Raw genomic sequence first — 18140 nt, forward strand, 5'->3', positions numbered from 1 at the left:
GGCGGCCCCCAGGACCGCGTCCAGGAAGAAGTCCCGGGGCCTCCCTCCTGCGTCTCAGCGCGGCTAGCCTGCCCTGGCGAGGACCTGGCAGAAACAGCCAGAGCAGACCTGGGCCGCCAGGGCCAGGAGACAGCCATGAATGAGTCCAGGGTCCCTCAGTCCGACAGGCAGTCGGAAACGCTATGCCTCCAAGACAAGATTGTTCTGAGGCTTCTCCTTCTTAGCCCAGGAGTCCAGGGTTCCACGGTAGGAAGGGCGAGGCTAAGATTCTCCGTGGTTCCTAGCAAGGCTAACTCCGAGCTCTCAGAGGTAGGAGAACCCCTCGCCATGAATGTGCAGCATCGGCACCTTCCCTGGGCACAGTTGGCTGCCCCACCCACGGTCTAGCTGGGGATGGGGAAACTGAGGCACTCGAGGTGGAGCCGAGTCACTGGACAAGCTCCCAGGCACGAACCCTGGTCTACCTGCCCTGGAGGCTGTGGTCTATGGCCCTGGCACGGGGGCCCTTCCTTGTGAGGAAAGCCAGAGCAGGGCGATTCGCTGGCACTGCGGACTCGCCACTGGAGGTGCCGTGTGCACCCCCATTGTGCAGACAGGAGAGCAGAGGAGGACAAGACCCTTCCCCCAGGCCCTGCAGCCAGTGAACACAGGAACAGGCTCTGCGTGCAGACAGGGCGACCCAGAGGCCAAGCTCTGCGCAAACCACTGCACTATCCTGCCTCCTGCCCCGGCTTGGCCCCGCAGGCTGCACGGGACCCGGTGCCGTGAAAACTCTGCGCCCTGACAGTGCAAGACACTCAGAGGGGCACCTTCGGGGCATCGTTTCAGCCTGTGGGGCCCTTCTGCATTGACCCTGGGTGTGGGCAGGGGGCCTCCGGGATGCCCCGCAGAGGGGCTGGGCAGCTGGGTGCCTACACGCTAAACGGAGAGAAAGGTGGTCATGAAAAGGAGCAAAAAGCTCTGGGGTAGTACAAGCACAGGTTCAAATCCGAGCTCTGCCCCAGCCAGCTGTGTGGCCTCTTCAGCAAGTTACTCTGGAGTGCTCTCTGCCTCAGTTTCCCCATCTGTAAAGTGGGCCGGTATCCTAGGGCTGTTGTGAAGATGCAATAATGTCGCCTGTGTAAAGCACCGTGCTGGGTCTGTGATAAGCACCTGACAAGTTTTAGCCACTTATCATTAGTGCTTCCATGGACGATTTGGAAAATCACCTTCCGCTTTGCCCACCTGCAGTCCTCTGTCCAGCCACACGGTCCCCGGGCTGGCTCCTCCTCCCCACCTTTGCATGTGGGGCTGGTCTTCCAGGAACACCCTCCCACCCTCTGTGCACTTGGTGAGCGTCTTCCAAAGCCAGGCTCTGCCAGATGCCCCGAGGCTGCCCCCTCCATCCTCGATGCCCCCAGGACCTCTTTGTAACAGTGGCAGCGATTATCCACTTACTGCACACGAGGCTCCCCGTTAAGCTCTTTATGCACATTGCGGTATTTCATCCTTACCAAACTATATGGAAATGGGTATCACGAACCCCCCATTTCATCACAGGAGAAATGGGGACCCAGAGAGGAGCAGGCAAGTGGAGGGACGAGACCCAGGGCCTGTCAGTGCAGAGCGACCCTCCAGTCCCTGGTCCTGCAGCTGGGGCCTGGCAGTGGCCTTCCCCCACAACACTGCACTGTCAGCTGGGCGCTGCCCTGGGAGGTCACTCTCCAGCTCTCGGCACCGCCCACCCCAGGCTCCTCCCAGAGGCCCCTGCATTGAGATGAGGTCTCACTCAGCCAGGGATTGCAGCTGGGCAGGGCCCTGGGGGGTGGGCCGTGGCCCAGGCTAGCCTCAGCACTTCCCCCAGCTTCCCCCGAGCTCCCCAGGCCTCTGTACCCCCCGCCACAGCCGGGGCCTGGGCGTGCTGTGCCCAGGTGCACGTGTGAGCCAGCAGCTCAGACTCAGCTGGCTCGGGCCCTAGCAGTGATTGCCCTAGTTTCTCGCTGGAGAGAGAGAGGGGAAAAAAAAGCCACACTTTCACAGTTAAATGGCTTGGCCATCAGGCTTTGGGAGGCACTGCTCAGGCTTAAGGGGTGTGTAGGCCCCGCGAGGACTGGCGTCAGCTGGTGCCAGCAGGGAGCACTTTTAAAGGCAATCCAGCCCCATCTTGCCAAGACTCGGAAAGGGCTAGTGACCTAGGAAAGGCCACACAGCCAGCAACCAGAGCCCAGTTTCCTGGCTCAAAGTCGGGTGCTTCCCCCCTCCCTCCCTGACCTCTTCCTCCATCCCGTCCCCTCTCCTGTATCCAGTGGTTGAGTGGCCGAAGACACCTGCAGGGGTGGGCTGGAGGGACACATTTTTAAGGGGGTCCCCCACCCACCCTGGACAAAGTTTAAAACCGTGCATCTAAGCGAGCCCTTGCTTCCGCTTTGTGCAATTGGAGAAACCGAGGCCCCGAGACGCTGGGGGACATCCCAGCGCACGCAGCACATTCCTGGCACAGCCGAAAACCAGAACTCGCCTTCCCAGAAGACCCAACTGAGTCTCCCTGCCTGGCTGTGTTTTTAAACTGCTTTTTAAACGGCAGGCAGCCACCCCGCTCTCCACGGCTTTGTAACTAATAACCTGTAATTTCACTTTGCCTAGTCCCAGCTCTCCAGCCTGCCACCTAGCGGCAAACTGGAAAGCTGCGGGCTATTGTGGAAAAGAGGGAGTCTCTGAGTAGAGGCAGCTCTAAAGATACCGGGGAGGATGTGGAATGTTTCAGGGAAACATCTAGAAAAAAAGGAAGTAACCAGCCAAAGGTCCCTAGGAAGCACTTCAGAGAGCCTGTGTCCTCCATGTCACTCATTCCCTGGTGACTCGGGGCAGAGGGCCTGGCGCCTGGGGGCAGGGTGGATCGCGGGGCCTGCTCTGGCCTCCGGAGGCCCCTGTTAACTGAGTTACTCAGGAGCACGGATTTACCCTAAGCCCCTGCCCAGGTGGAGCAGCGGGAAGTGTCTAAGTGGGGGAGGGGTGTTGGTTTTATTTTGGACCCCAGAGGGTTTGCGCTCTGGCGCGTTCCTGTGCCAGCTCAGAGTGGGGGTTGGTTCAGAGCGGAAGCCGGCACCCCCGACTCACCCACCAGCTTCCCGGTGCCACCTACCAGCGGGAAGGAGGCCCCCAGGGGCCCCAAACTCTCTGGACTCTCTGGTCCCTGCAGACCCCAAAAGTGGAGCCTCTAGGAGGGAGCACAGGGCCGTCCTGCCCTTCCCCGGAGAACCAGGCAGGCTGGCGCCGGGGACTTGGAAGTGACCTCCACAACCAGGGGCCATCTAATGAGCTCCTACACAGTGGGAGAGGGAGGAAGAGGGGACAGGTGCCTACACATAGGTGCCCCTATGTGCACATGTGTCACGTGTTCACGCACCCCATGTGCACACCCCTCACATGTGCACGTCCTTCACACGTGGGTAGGTGATACAGCTCAAGTGCTAAGTCACTCAGCACAAGTGGGGGAGGGAGTCGGGGGATCCCCTCCTTGGTGAAAAGCTGCCCCATGTGCTCCCTCAAACTAAGCAGCTGCTTGTCACACCTTGCCCCCGTGACAGCCACCTCCCCCCAGAGAGCCTTGCTCCCAGAGCCAGACACCCCACCATACTGCAGTCCAAGTTTTGGGGGCTCAGGCATCAAGGCCACCCCCCAGCATCTTCAGGCCCAAACACCGACCCATGAGCCCCACGAGAGCAGGACCGCCCTCTGTCCCGTCACTGAGAGGCCCCATGACCAGCACAGGCCTGGCGCTGAGAGGTTCTGGTCAATCTTTTCTGAGCGGAACGGGTGTCTCTGTGGGCCAGGGATGGGGGAGGGGCGCCAACTCACTGGGCACACGGTTGATGGCTTTGAGGGGCCTCAGGACGCGCACGGTGCGGATGGCCGACAGGTTGATGTTCTGCAGGTCCAGCGAGTACTCCACCATCCTGCGGGGAACAGGGAAGAGAGGGAGGGATGCTGCAGGAGAGAAAGGCAGAACCACGGGCCACCCCACAGAGGTCTCCGGCCACCCACACTCCCCCATGTGTGCCCGCGCCTGCCTGGGAGGGGTAAGCGGGGGAAAAAGAGGTCAGAATCCGGGCTGTGCCCCAGTCCCCTGCGTGGCCTCGGGCTGTCTCCGCCCTTGAGCGGGAACTACGACGCCACCCTCCTAGCCTGCCCTGAGGATCAGAAGTTGTTGCTGGGGGCAGAGGGAATGACGGAGCAGGGACCCTGGGTCCCCACTGTGTGCCAGCACGGGCCCGGGTGGCCCCTGCCCCTGCTGCCAGAGCAGCCTCCGGAGAAGGGAGGGTCAGCCCCATTCCTCAGAGGGAGGACGGAGGAGCCGAGATCCCTGGGCTGACCCCGCTGGCAGCTGGGTGTCACCGCCCTCATCTCTGCCCACTGAAACACTGTTGACGCTTGGAGACCCTGCGCAGTTGCCCCTTGAGTCCTGCAGGTCCTTCCACACCAGGGTCCACACTGGACCAAGCCAGTGTCGGCGAAAACGAACCGAGAATGACGCCGACCGGCCCCCACCCTCCACGGCACCCGCTCGGGCCGGGAGAGACTCAGAGGCCAGGACAACACCGGAGCCCTCCCAACTGCCCTAGGTCTCATCCCGGGCGGCGCTGAACAGGCCTTCCCGCCGCCTCCGTGGTCAACAGCCCCGCAGCTCCCTGGGGGCAGTCTGCCTCCTCCAGGACGGCTCCCCAGGTCTCCACAGGAGGCAGGTCTCTGAGGTTGCCCACGTGGTTCCCTACCCTTCCACCAGAGGGGGCAGGTGGCAACTGAGCAACCTGCCCCCCTCCCCCCACTGACCCAGGGCCTGCAGCCCCAGCCTAACCCGGGTGCCCCACTCACCAACCCTTCCCCCCAAGGCCCCCCCACCCCCCTCCAACCCCAAGGCTCTAGCACTGCTGCCAGCTCCACCTGTCCCCACCGTCAGCAGGGAATGCAGCCTTTCTCTACGCACAGGCAAACCTGCCTGACTGTTGTACAGCCGCCACCCCCTCCCGCTGCTTGAAGAGTAATTGAGTGAAAGCTTCCTTTGCCTGAAATGCCTCATCCATCCCCCAGCTTTCTGGGGCACAGGCGCTGGCTCTGCTCTCTCTCCGCCCCCCCCACCCACCCTCTCCCCTTCACGCGCGCACACAGAGCCGCGCACCTGCACACAACCACTGGTGCACGCACACACTCCTCGGACACCCTCGTTAACACACACTCTACCAGAGCCCACACTCAGACGAGGGGGTGTGCCAAAAAAAGTGACAGAGACCTAGAGCTAGAGACGGAGCCCTGGGGGGGTCAGAGGAGGGGGGAGGGGGAGGGCAGGAGGGAGGGAGCCAGGGTGCCAGGGGCAGCAGCCAGGCCGAGAGGGAGAGGGTCGGGGTGGGAAGTGCCTGGGGGAGGGGCGAGGGAGGGCAGAGCCAGGTCTGAGAGGGGGCGCTGCTGGGGAGCAGAGCGACAGGAGGATTCCGGGCGTGGGTGAGCCAGACTGTCATTTTCATGTTCTGTAGAAAGAGCTCTCCAGGCAGCCCAGGAGACATGTGTGACGAAGGAGCTGTGGGGGTGGCACACATGGGCACACAAGCAGGCATGCTCTCACTGGTGTGTGCACACGCATGCACACGCACAGCAGGCGAGGAGGGTCACCACGTCCCCCCATCACCCACTGCCTGGCTCAGCTCCAGCCAGCCCCTCCCCCACGCCCCATGCCCCACCCCCACACAGAAGTGCAGCCCTCTTCCTCCCGCCCGGCCTCTCCCCATCCTGACGGTGGGGGCGGCAGGAGGCCCCGGGGAGAGCTGCGCTGCCCAGGCTCAGTTCCCGCTTTGCCGAGTGCGCCGAGTGTGCCGAGTGCACCGAGGGAGGGGGCTCCCAGCGCGTGCCGGACTGAAGCCACCTGGTGCCATGTGCCAGGAGCCCCAGGGCTCACCTGCGGAGCTCCGGCAGGTGCCAGACCCGGACTGGCTCCCACCCTCGTGAAGTCTCACGATAAAAATAAACAGACGCTTCACACAGGACGGTTAGACGGGGAAAAGCAAGTGGCTTCTGAAAGCCAGCAGCCCACCGGGCACGGTTCTCACCCTCACCCTGCGTTGACCTGTTTGAGCCCCCCCACGTTACGTGGGCCCCACACCCAGCCTCTGCCTGCCCCCGGGCCCAGGCAGACCACAGCCACAAGCTGCCCCGGGCACAGCGGTGTGGGGGCCCTCAGGACAGCCCCGCTGGTCTCCGACGCCCCGTCCCACACTGCTGCACAGGCTCCCCGGGCCTCCTCGCAGAACCCACGGCCCACAGGCTGGGACCATTAGTTCTTCATCACGTGAAGGGCACTCATCTTGGCCTCTGCCCTTTACCCTTGACCTGACCCCCCAGGCCTTCAGCGTGGGAACATACCTCTTGAAAAAATTCCCAAGCCCTCATCCATCGCAGCCCTCCAGGTCCCCGCTGAGAAGCCCCCAAAGAGCAATTTCTTGGGGAATTTAGTATCAAGACCTTAGCTCTGTCTGAGCTGCCTGGCAGTCAGGTCAAAAGGGGAAATGAGATGATTCATTGAGTTCTCAGCAGCAGGAAAGACCTCAGCACTGTGGATCCTTCCAGGGTATCCATTGCCTAAACCTTTCTCCCAGGTCCTGCCTTTCTCTTCCACATTCCGTGAGCCTTTCTGGGGGTGTTTGCTGCACCTGCCCCTCCGGTGTGGGGGGAACGAGCCCAGGTGTAAATGCGTTCAGTGATAAAGAGCACACAGTAGGTACACAATGGAAACTCCTGAAATTCTCTGAGAGGACGCAGACACCCTGGGCGAGGACGGGAGAGACGGGGAGAGGCGCCGCCGGGGGTGAGAATGGCGGGTCCCGCCCTCCGCCCCGGGCAGGCAGCACACCGTCCTGGAGGCGACTCCCTGCGCCACGGAGCCCAGCGCGGGACGGCCCGCCGGCAGCGCCACCACCCTCCCCCCCCCAACCCCCGCCCGGGGCCGGCAGCCATCCCTCTCTCCTGGCAGCTGCAGCAGCCTCCCCGCTAGTCTCCCCCCTCCCACCTCCTCCCCCCACAGCCCATCCTCGGCGGGAGAAAGCCTCCTAAACCTCACATCTAGCTGTGTCACTCCCCAGGCCAAACCTCCAATGTCTCCCCACTGCCCTCAAACCAGAGACCGAGCGAGCCCCTGGCCACAGCCCTCAAGGCCTTCCTGTCCGCCTCTGTCCCCTCCCGCCAGCCCTGCTCCTACGCCAGGCGTCTCGGGCACCACGCCAGGCCTGCCGAGCTCCCCAAAAGCGCCCTTCCCTGTCCCCTGTCCTCCGTGCAATGCCCTTCCTCCTCACTCTCTCTCTCTCCCTTGCAGACCGCCTCCTCCAGGAAGCCGTGCCCAGGCCCCCCCACTGCAGCCCAGGCTGAGCTCACGCCCCTCTGCTCTGGCCCCTTCACACAGCAGGGGCAGCCCCCCTCACCTGAGCCAAGGCCTGGGGAGCAGCAGTTCATCTGGGAGGTGACCCCAGGAAGCACAGCGAGGGAGGGGGCGGGGGAAATCTGTGAGGGGCTGTGTGTGAGCAAGTGCTCACTGTGGGCAACGGGGTGCCGTCCCCGCAGAACCCCGTGGTCCTCAGAATCGGACCAGTGAGGGCAGGGGCTGCGGCATCATCCACAGTCTGGTCGGATACTGGCGGAGCACCTCTCCTCCTCAGACGCACAGCACCCCCGCACACAGTAGGCACTCAGGGAACCTAGTAGCGAGGGTAACACCTGTGACAGGTGTTACCCTACCCTCTTCTACCCCCTCTCTCCCCCCGCCCACCCTGGGTGACAGCTGTGGGAGTGTCCCACCCCCCAAAAAGGAGGTGAAGAGGGGCCGCTGTGGGTGAAGAACCTCAGGGCTGACTCTCCTCGGGGGCCCAAGTAAGACATCACTCGCAGGAGTGAGAAGATGTTAATTCCTAATTACACAGTTATTTTATCAGGCGGCTCCAGTGCTAAAAGTCTAAAAAAAATCAACAAAACCCCCACCACCTCCTGCCAGCTCCCAAGCGCCTAATTAGGTAAGTAATTTTGCTGTAAAGTGAGCGCTTTTGTCCCGAGGTTACCCCGGGGAGGTGGCTGCACCCTGTCTCAGGTGTCGTCTGGGGAGAGGGCCTCAGGCGTGGCCGTGCTGGGGTGGGGCTGGAGGGTGGGCAATTCAGTCTTCAGGACACAGCCCCGCTGGTTCCTGCTGAGGGACCTCCCTGTTCCCCCTGGATCCCAGGCGGGCCCCAGAGACTCAGGCCCGGTCAGCCTGGGGACACCGCCCCCCAGCCACCGTCACTGGCTCAGGGTGGGCATTGGGCCCCAGGTGGACCCAGCCCTCGAGCTGGCACCGCCTGGACACCCGGAGGTGCTAATGGCCATCTTGTCTCTGTGGTGACCTGAGATTTTGCCAACACAGAGGAAGGCTGAGGCCAGAGCCGGAGAGAGGCAGGAGCCTGACCATATGGTCCAGCCGCTCCCCCCCACCCCTGCCCGGCTGCACCCGAATCCTGGGCCCGCCCTCTATGCTCCCCAGTGCCATGAGCCCGCCCACTCCCTCTGGGGCCCAGGCCGTCTGCCCTGGCGCCTGTCACTGTCCTGGCGACTCAGAAGGGTCTCCGGAGCACCGTGTGCCTGTAAGGGGCACCTCACACCCCTCCCTGAGGTGGGACTGGGGAGCCCATTGCAGGTGAGGACGCTGAGGCTCAGAAAGAGCCTGGGCCACACAGCCAGGGAGGGGGTCCAGGAGCTCCACATGACAGCCCTCCCCCTCACCAGTCATCAGGACTGGCCGCCTCTGGCCCCTGAGCACCACCTCCCGCCCCGCCCCCACCACTGACCAGTAAGCCCAACACGCACGCATGGCAGCACACGGAATGGGGCCAGCACGGGCCAGCGTCCCGGCAGTCAGAGCGTGGGGCCCGGGCTCCAGTCCCAGCCCTGCTGCTAGTGCCCCTTATGACCTCGGCAAGGCACACGCAACCCACATCACAGGGGTGTGGGGGGGAGAAAGCATTCCTGCCCTGGCCGATGTGGCTCAGTTGCTTGGAGCAGCGTCCAGCACACCATAAGGTTGGGGGTTCGATTCCTGGTCAGGGCACATGCCTAGTTGTGGGTTTGGTCCCCAGTTGGGGCGTGTATGGGAGACAACCAATCGATCTCTCTCTCTCGAGTGGATGTTTTTCTCCCTCTCTCCCTTCCTCTCTCTAAAATCAATAAACATAGTTTAAAATATGAAATAAATAAAGAGCTCCTATATGGACTCCATGTGTAGAACAGAGCCCGGCACAGGTCGGAGCCAAATGGGGTCAGCTGGTATCATCACATCACAGCCGGTCCTCAGCCTCGGGTCCCACTGCCCACGAGTCCCAGGATGCCCGCCTCAGCCTGTCCCGGACCCACCCCTGCTGGAGAAAGCCCGGGCGGAAGGCCCCTGGGAGCTCTCCGGCAGAGCCCCAGCACTGCCCGCCACTTGCCCTGCGTTTGAGTGGCCCTCGAACCCTTCCAGGCCCCACGGTGTGCCAGGCCTTTTCCAGACTACGGGCCTCTGCATTCGCCAGGCCTTCTACACGGAGCGCCCTTCCTGGCTTTCCAGACCCCGGGGCCCGCCGAGCTCCCCTGCCTTCTGTCCCGCTGCGCCTCTATCGGGGCACCTCGGACCCCGAGGCCCGCTCCGTCACGGCCCTGTTCCTCAGAGCCGCGGCTAGCTCTGAGTCCCAGGTGGGCCCCCAGCGCCCAGCCGCGGCCTCCCCTGCCCGCCTGTCAGACAAACAGCCCGAAGAACGAGATCCGAACGAGAGCTTGGAGCTAACAAGGAACAACATTGATGACTGAGGTTCCACGTCTTTCCAGGAAATGCCCCTCCCAGGAGGTGATTTCTGTGTGTTGCCGATAAAAATAGGGTGTTTCCTCAATCTTTTCAAGGGGCCCACGGGGGCTTTCTTAAAATGTAATTTAAGATGTAGCTAATGGAAAGGAAGCTGAGAAGCTGGAAACAGCGGATCAGCTGTCAGGAGGCAGCTGTGATGACTCAGGCGGGTGCTGGGCGGTAACTAGACCACCGGCCTACGCCGCTCTCCCTGCGCCCAGCACACAGTAGGTGTTCCCTGCAGGAAGCGGCGAGGGACGGAGGAAATAACGGAGAGTGAAAGTTAGAGAATAACAACATTGACCCTTGACTTTGGCCGGCACTGACTTAGGGGTCATTTTCACCCACAGGTCCTCACACGAACCCCAGGAGAACAGAGGAATGGGGGTCATTAAGCCCACTTGACTGTGACGGAAAACGATGCCGTGAAACCAGCTCGGGCCAAGTTCAGGGTAAAGGGGGAATTCAGGGCGACAGAGTCGAAGGAAGGGTGGCACAGACAGATCCTGGGTAGGTGGGAACCAGGGCAGCGTGGGGGACCTCAGCAGCAGGGGACCCTGAAACTTCTGTCACCAAGGCTCCGCTCAGGTGACAATACTCCAGGGAGTATCACTGCAGGTAAATACAGGATGCTCAGTTAAGACCGAACTTCAGATAAACGACAACGTGTGATTTTTTAGAGTGTGTTCCGAATATGCCTCATTTCTACCTCCCGTGGAATTTAGCTCCCTTTTGCCATGGAGTGGCCCACCGCCACCAGACAGAGACACTCCCAGCTCCACTAAAGCTTGGGAGAGACGTCTCGCTCCGGGGACCCTCATCCTGCCGGGGGCTGGCCAGACTGCCCCGGCCCTCCAGGGTCCAACACGAAGACTACTTTGGCCCCTGAGGAAGTAAAACCCCTCCCACTGTGAGTGAGCATGGGTTCCGGGGACGGGGGCGCCCGCGCACACCCCAGCTCCGACTCATTCAGTGGCTGGGACCCAGGGCAGGAGGCTCATCAGTCTGAGCCTCCATTTCCTCAGCTGCAAAACGGGATTCCCAGCCCCAGATTCTCAGGATCGTGAGAATGTAGGAGCGCCCAGCCCAGTGAGCGGAGCTCTGGTAAACCCCCTAAGAGGGGTTGGTTTCTGCCTGCTCAGAGGTCCCTTCTCTACTCTCAGGGTGACAGTCCTGGGGTTTACCCAGCCGATCCTGCCCACTCTCAGGCCACGTGGCACGGACACCGGCGACCTCAGACCAGGTTCTGGGGCGGGGCGGGGGGGGGGGGAGCCTTGATCCAGGTTGGGCCAATCAAAGCGCTGCCTCATTCTGGCCCCAATGATTGGTTCAGAGATGAGCACATGACCCACACCAGCCAATCCAAGTCAAGCAGGGTCGATTCCGCACTTGCAGGAGTGGCTGGGAAAGGAAAGCGGGCTTTGCGATGAACGTGAGGGTGTAGGCTGTGAACCCCAGTTCTACCTGCCGCCTCCCACCCGAGAGGAAAGCTCCCGGAGACGGAGGTTGGCACAGACGAACAAGCAGCTGTGGGATGGGAGGGTGCACTGTCTGCCGACATCTTTCAGGACTCTGGGTCAGCAGGCCCTGAAGCCAGAGACCCCTCAGCTTTCGGTAAAGATGATAAACTCCCTTAAACCGGGTTTGGCCGATTCCTACCCCACATAGCTGAGAACATAGCTGAGAACGTCCTGAGTCATGACGGACTGGTATCTGGCTTGCCAACCTGTGGCCTGAGAATCCCTGGTGACGAACCCCCACCCCCCTGGCATCTAGCATCCTGTTTCCATGGAAACAGACCTGAGCAGCCATCACCACTCTCCCACTCTACTCCATATGCAAATGAGGCATCATCCACACCAGGGTTCCCACTGGAACCTTCGCTGGCCCACAACCCCCGACAGCCAGTTCGGCTGGAAGAAAAGGGCCCCAGATAGCCTCCCCGCCAGCTCTGCGGGGACCTGGACACGACAGACAGGACACAGACACGTCACGGAGCTGCCTTCTCCCTGCTGGCCAGGGCCAGGCTGTGGGGACCCTAGGAGGAGGACTCGGCCCTGTCCTCAGAGTACCCAGTCCTTGGGGCAGACAGGCCTGGGGAGCCCACGGTAATTAAGAGCGTGAGGTTGGTGTCATGGCCTGCAGGGTGCCCTGGGCCTGCTGACACATGGGGTGTCTCCCTCACCCACCCACAGAGCACAGAGAGCCACTTGGAAGGGGGGCTGGCGGCCAGGGCTTCTGGAAACGGCCCCAACGGTGCCCCTCCGATGCCTCAGCCACAGCCAGGTCTGCGGGCAGGCATGGACCTCTGAGGAGCTTGCAGTGGTCGGTGTTTGACTTGAGATTTCTCAGCGCGGATCACAGGCTCTGCCCCATCCGCCCAGGGCTCGGGGATAATGCAAGGCCAGAAACTCAGGCCCTGGGGCGGGGCGGGGGGGGGGCTAAGAGTAGCCCACACAGTGTGCATTCTCTCCTTCCAATCCTGGCCCCGGGCAACAATTCTTGGTTGATTTAGCCAAATTCAAAGATGTTTCCTATTTTCCTAATTCCCCTGGCAGCTAAGGACGGCCGCAAGACCCCATTCGGGCCACATATACTGGGATGTGGGGAGGATCTAGGATAGAAAAAGATATTTTCCTGGCATAGCCCTATCTCCCTGTCTCCCTGCCGTCAATGCAAACACGATGCCCACAGCTTCAGCAGCCGCCTTGTGACCAGGAAGAAAAGCCTGAAAAATTACAAGGACATCACAGAGCCATCACCAGTAACCACGGACCTCAGAACTTCATGTTACATCAGGAAAAAACACCCCAAGATTCGCTCTAGCCGCTGTTCGTTGGATGTTGGTTACTTGCAGCCACGTGCACCCCTGACAAATACACCTGGCAAGTTACACAGAACCGGGACTCGAGCCCAGCCCGTGGAGCCAAGCACCCCATGTGCAACTCCTGCTGTGCCCCTGACCGGCCCGTGACCTGGAGCAGGTCCCTCCCCGCCCCTGGGCCTGCCGTGTGAAATGGAACTGACCACAGTCCCTCCCCCACAGAGCTCGTGGGAAGATCAGGCCAGATAATGCGCAGCATCGGCCCACAGTGAGTACTCGGCAATCAGCGGATGCTCTTATTTTTATCACACCCCTGGATGGTGCCTAAGAGGATTCGATTCCCTTTGCTTTTTAAAGTCCCCCGGATGGGGCACTTTGGACAAAAGGAACTCTCGGCGCACAAGCACAGAGGGGACGTGCCTGCCTGATCTTTTTAGAAAGCTGTCGACCAGAGCTGAGGAATGGTTCTTACTGACGTTCTATTTCCCGGGAGCCCGTACAAGCCAGGGTGGGGAGCTGTGCCCTCGGGAGGTGTTTCCAGAGAGTGACAAATCCCGGCCCAGCCTCTGCCTCCCACTCCCTGGCCAGGTGCTGAGTGACTGACGGTAGCGCTATTGGTGTTAATATTATTAATAATAGAAATCCTTAGGAGAAGCCCCACTGTTCTGTTCACAAAGCACACCTACTTGTCGTGAGGATTCGTTCAGACCGAGGACGTCGGTCGGAATCGGAGCCCTCCACACGCCTCATCCTCTCGCCCCCACCCGGGCAGTGCTCCCAGCGAGGGGCTCTGCAGGGTCTGATAGACAGGAGCATGCGCAGCAGGGCCACCTGGGCATGCGGCTAAAATGCAGGTTCCCAGGCACTGCCATACCTGAGGGGTCCGGATCCCCAGGGTGAGGCCCAGGAATCTGTATTTTAACGTGTGCCCCAATCAGTCTGCTGTTCCTTGCCCTCTGAGGAGCGCGGAGCAGGGGTGCAAGGCTGTGCGTGTGTCCGAGGACTAGGGAGGTCGCCCGTCCTTCCCTGGGCTGCTTACACTTGTCCCTCCACCCTTCCATTTGATGTCTTCACAGCCACAGCCAGACGCTCCAAAGGTTTTCTGAGACTCAGGGCGGCTCCCGTTCCCTGCAGTCGTGCAAGGTGGGGCTCACGCCAGCCGGGCCCTCGGCCAGGCCAGGGCCTCACTCTGGAGAGGTCGCTGCTGCCCAGCCCCCTGCTCCAGCCCTTGGCCCTGGCTCACCCTACAGACTCAGCAGGGGAATTGGTGGGGAAGCTTTTCATACGAAGGTGCCCAGGCCCCTCCCTACAGCTCTCAACGGCCCTTCCGAGCTCTGGTCTAGGGGAGGAGGCAGAATTACCAGCATGACGCACCGAGGCAGATACGCAGGTAAAGAATATCTCAAGTTCAACAAGAATGTCCTTGAATATTTCATGACTTCCTAATGGACGGAGACAGAAAGAGTAGCTCAGATAAGGGAGGGAGGTGGGGTCTGGTACAACCCGAGGATTACAGGGGCTTTGCCACACACCGGAGGAGAGCGTCTCGTGAGCTCCCACAGGGCCTGCCGTCCCGGGCAGATCGAGCCCGGGAAGTAAAGGGGACAAGGCAGGTGTCCCAGCGAGCGCTGCAAGGTGAAATGAGCAATAAATACAAAGTTTGGAACTGCGCTCGGTTCCTGGGGGGCGGAGAGACCTGGCTTGGAAGTTAAACCCCACCCGGGGGTGACAGGAAGCCCAGCCACTCCCCAGGTCACTGCGATCCTGCGTGACACTGGGACAAAGGCAGCCCATTCTCCTAAGTCCTCGCCAGGGGGCGGGGGTCCTGCTCCCGGCCAGGGACCAAGGCTGCCTTGGCTGCCTGAAGTGAGCCCAGCAGGTGAGGTCTCCTTCAGCTCACCTGTCCTTCGGCAAACGGTGGGCAGTGCCGGAACACTCCATGTGGAGGACGGGGGACTCGGGGAGGCAGGGAGCCACCTTCCGAACGCCGAAGGACCGTCATGGGTCTGTCCGGGGTGCCCTTGCCCGCCGGCTGCAGGCCCCTCTGTGGGGTCAGGTCCCTGCACCCTCTCTGGCCTCACTCCTCAGCACCCACCTGCCCCTGGGAACCCTAGGCTCCAGCGTCCCCACTGCCCTTGCGCCCTGTCCTCAAACAGCCCCCTCAGGTCCTCTGCCCATTGTCCCCTCCACCTGAGACGCCCGGGCCCCGCCCTCTGCCTGCTGAGCTCCTCCTCGCCCAGGCGTCCCTCCTCCGGGAGCCGTGTGCCGACACCCCAGCCTCCATCAGGCCCCTAGTCCATGCCCTCATGGCCCTCTGTACGTCTTTCTACAGCGTTGACCCCAGTTTAGAGTTGATCTAGCATTTCATTATCTGCCTTCCACCCACGTTCTAAACCATGAGCTCCACGAGATCGGTCTTGTCCCCACCGCCCTGCACAAGGCCTGGCCTGCTGTAGTTACTCCAGAAATGCGGGTTTGGGGAAGGAGTAAGTGAATGCATGACTCCGTCCGGCGGGAGCTGCAGGGGAAAAAGGAACTGGTCAACCCATTAGGCTGTCCCAGTTTGGGATTGGCTGCCTCGTGAGACGGTGGCAGCAGGACGCAGAACGCAGGGACCAACCACACGCAGAGCAGAGCAGAGATGAAGGCTCTGACCTCTAAGGAACCTTCCAGGGTGCAGGCTCTGTCTCCTGCATCGTCAAGGAAGAAGCCAGTAATTTCGGGAAGGGGAGGAGCAGGAAAGAAGAAAATAACCTTTGGATGTCAGGCCAGTTACTCGGGAAACAGAACACTTATAGCACCGAGCCTGGCTGGGACCTCGGAGGAGGGGGGAAGCTCTGGGGCCTGGGCCCTGCAGCCCGGGGTGCAGCTCCCCATCCTGCCTCGTCACCCGCCCAGAGGACGCGGAGGACCTTGAGGACGGGGCAGGTCTGAGTCACCTGAACCCCCAGCACCCCACACACGGATCTCCCTCCTATCAGCCCCCAACCAGGCCCGGCTTCACAGTCTGTGGGGCCCGGCGCTGCAGGAAAATGTAGAGCCCCCTGTTCAAATGGATAGAGAGCGTTTAAATGGTGACGGCGGAGCGTTACACCAAGCAGGGGACCCCAGGCAGCCCGCAGGAGGACGCTGGCCTGTGGGCCCCACCCGAGGACCACCAAAAGGTGTCGGACACAGACCTCACCGCAACGCTGAAGCCGGCTGGCTTCTCCCTCTGCTCGGCCAGAGGTCTTAATCTGTAAATGTGAACAGACACGGGGGGCGGGGGGGGGGGCCGGGGGGGGATCGCTAAGCAATAGAGTGTCCCACCTCGAAGTCAAGTTGGGGAGTTCCTGGGAGGTGGTAAGTACAGCCAGCTGAACAAACGACTTCCTCAAAACAGGAGTTTAAAAAATTATCCACCCTGGCTGGGGTAGCTCAGTGGATTGAGCTCAGGCTTCGAACCAAGGCATCACAGGTTCGATTCCCACTCGGGGCACATGCCTGGGTTGCAGGCCACGGCCCCCAGCAACCGCACATTGATGTTTCTCTCTCTCTCTTTCCCTCCCTTCCCTCTCTAAAAAAATTAAAATAAATAAATAAATAAAATCTTTTAAAAACATTATCCTAAAACTTGGAAATAAGGCGGGGGGTGGGGGCAGTATTTCTGACTGTCATTCTGGAGCATTATTTAACAGACTCCTCTAAGGATGATTTCATTAGGGGAATATACGTTTGATTCGCCATTTCCTGCTAATTAAAGGTCTGTCTGCCGTGAATTTACATGTTAACTTGTAGCTTTTTATTAGCGATTTCTTCCCGGCAGGAGAGAGAACTCCAAAGGGTATGGTTTTCTGACCCTGTAGTTCGCTAGGTGGCTTTGATTCTGACCTGGTGCGCCCATCCCCACACTTGCCGGCGCTCATTTTCCAGATTCTGCCACTTACCGTCCTGCTGCTTCCTCATTAATGAGCTGAATGAATCCGTGATACATCTTCCTCCTAAACATCGCTGGGAGGGTCGTCTTTTGAAAACTTTTTGGAACTTACGTTTTGACTTCGGGATCAGGAAAGGACTTCTAAGGAGCCCCATGAGGGTCCGTAAGGAGAGTCGAGAGAACATCGCATCCAGGAAACAAGAACAGGCCCAAGCTGCTCCGAAAAGTAAGAACTCCAGGACAAGGAGCCATCTCGGGAATTAACAGGATGCGGAGGAGGGGGGCACTTCCATGGGGGTGGCGAGGGGAGGGGAGAACTCGGTCAGTGCGTCGGGAAGGCAGCGTCCAGGACCCCTCCCCCAGCGCAGAGGAGATTGGCGAGGGACGGGAGGAAAAAAGTGCAGAACAGATGGAGGAGGGAGGCGCCCACTCAGTGGGAACTTCAGGAGAGGCCAGAGAAGAAAGAAAAGAATTTTCTCCTGACCTTGAGCTCTAAAAGGCCCCGCAGGGCGCCTCTTCCACCAAGGCCTGCCCTCGTGAAATGCCTGAGTTCTGAAGGCAAGGAGAAACCCCCCCGACGAGCTTCCAGCGAGAGAACAGCGGGCTGCCTCCCGAGAAGGAAGAGCCAGACCTGTCCTGGACCCACCTGCCACGCTCCGCGCAGATCCGAGCGGCGCCGTGCGCCAGGTTCCGGGGGACAGGAACTGTGACTCTCAGACAATGCGGACAAAAGCTATCCCCCACACACAAAGCGCAAAGAAAAACATGTCTGAAGACGCAGGGCTGAAAAACGACACCATCCGGACCCCTGTTCTTTAAAAACAAACAAACAAATGACTTAAAGAGACCCTCCAGCCAAACCAGAACCAGGATGAGAACAGGGAGCTTGACAATGGGGTGACAGGGCTCACAAGAAACCGTGTGGACCCCACGTAACCCCCAGCAAGGTCTAAATCACTGCCAGCGACGTGGCTGTGACACTGAATGCAGTTCCTAGAAGAGGTGGAACTTTTTTTTAATCTTCAACCGAGGATATGTTTACTGGTTTTAGTGAGAGAGGAAGAGAGAGAGAGAGAAACATCCATCGGCTGCCTCCTGTTTGCACCCTGACGGGGCATCGAACCGCAACCTACACAGGCGCCCTGACCAGGAGCTGAACCCGCAACCTTTTGGTGTCCAGGGTGACGCTCCGACCCACCGAGCCACCTGGCCAGACCAAGAGGTACAAAATACTTCTTTTTAACCCTGGTGGACACGTCATTTCCCTCTGGGGCGTATCTGTGGAATTTCACACGGACGGAGTGGTACCGACTCCCCTCTCAGGCCTGTGTCTGTGTCTTAGTGGTATCACACACACACACACACACACACGCACTCACGTACACACGTGTGCACACGCACCCACAGGCCTCCAGCCTTTCCCTCTCCCCCCGTCACTCCTGCCACCGTGACTCATCACTGGGCCCGCTCCGCCTTCAGCTCTGCGTCACGTCCTCCGGAGAGTCCTCCCGCCCCCGAGGCCGGCTCACAGACGCTCTCAG

At 60.6% G+C, this 18140-nt stretch overlaps 1 protein-coding gene across 2 annotated transcripts in view; it reads right to left on the bottom strand.

Moving 5' to 3' along the window:
* Window positions 1-18140, bottom strand: part of CACNA1I (calcium voltage-gated channel subunit alpha1 I) — a 93023-nt gene that overhangs the window by 54423 nt on the left and 20460 nt on the right. For both annotated transcript variants that reach the window (XM_045834944.1, XM_045834943.1), the window contains one exon: window positions 3838-3935. In XM_045834944.1, the coding sequence (XP_045690900.1) occupies window positions 3838-3935 (98 nt within the window). The remainder of the gene's footprint in view (window positions 1-3837; window positions 3936-18140) is intronic.

Source organism: Phyllostomus hastatus, unplaced genomic scaffold, assembly GCF_019186645.2.
Source record: "Phyllostomus hastatus isolate PE091 unplaced genomic scaffold, TTU_PhHast_1.1 phas_contig_198, whole genome shotgun sequence".
Taxonomy (NCBI): Eukaryota; Metazoa; Chordata; class Mammalia; order Chiroptera; family Phyllostomidae; genus Phyllostomus; species Phyllostomus hastatus.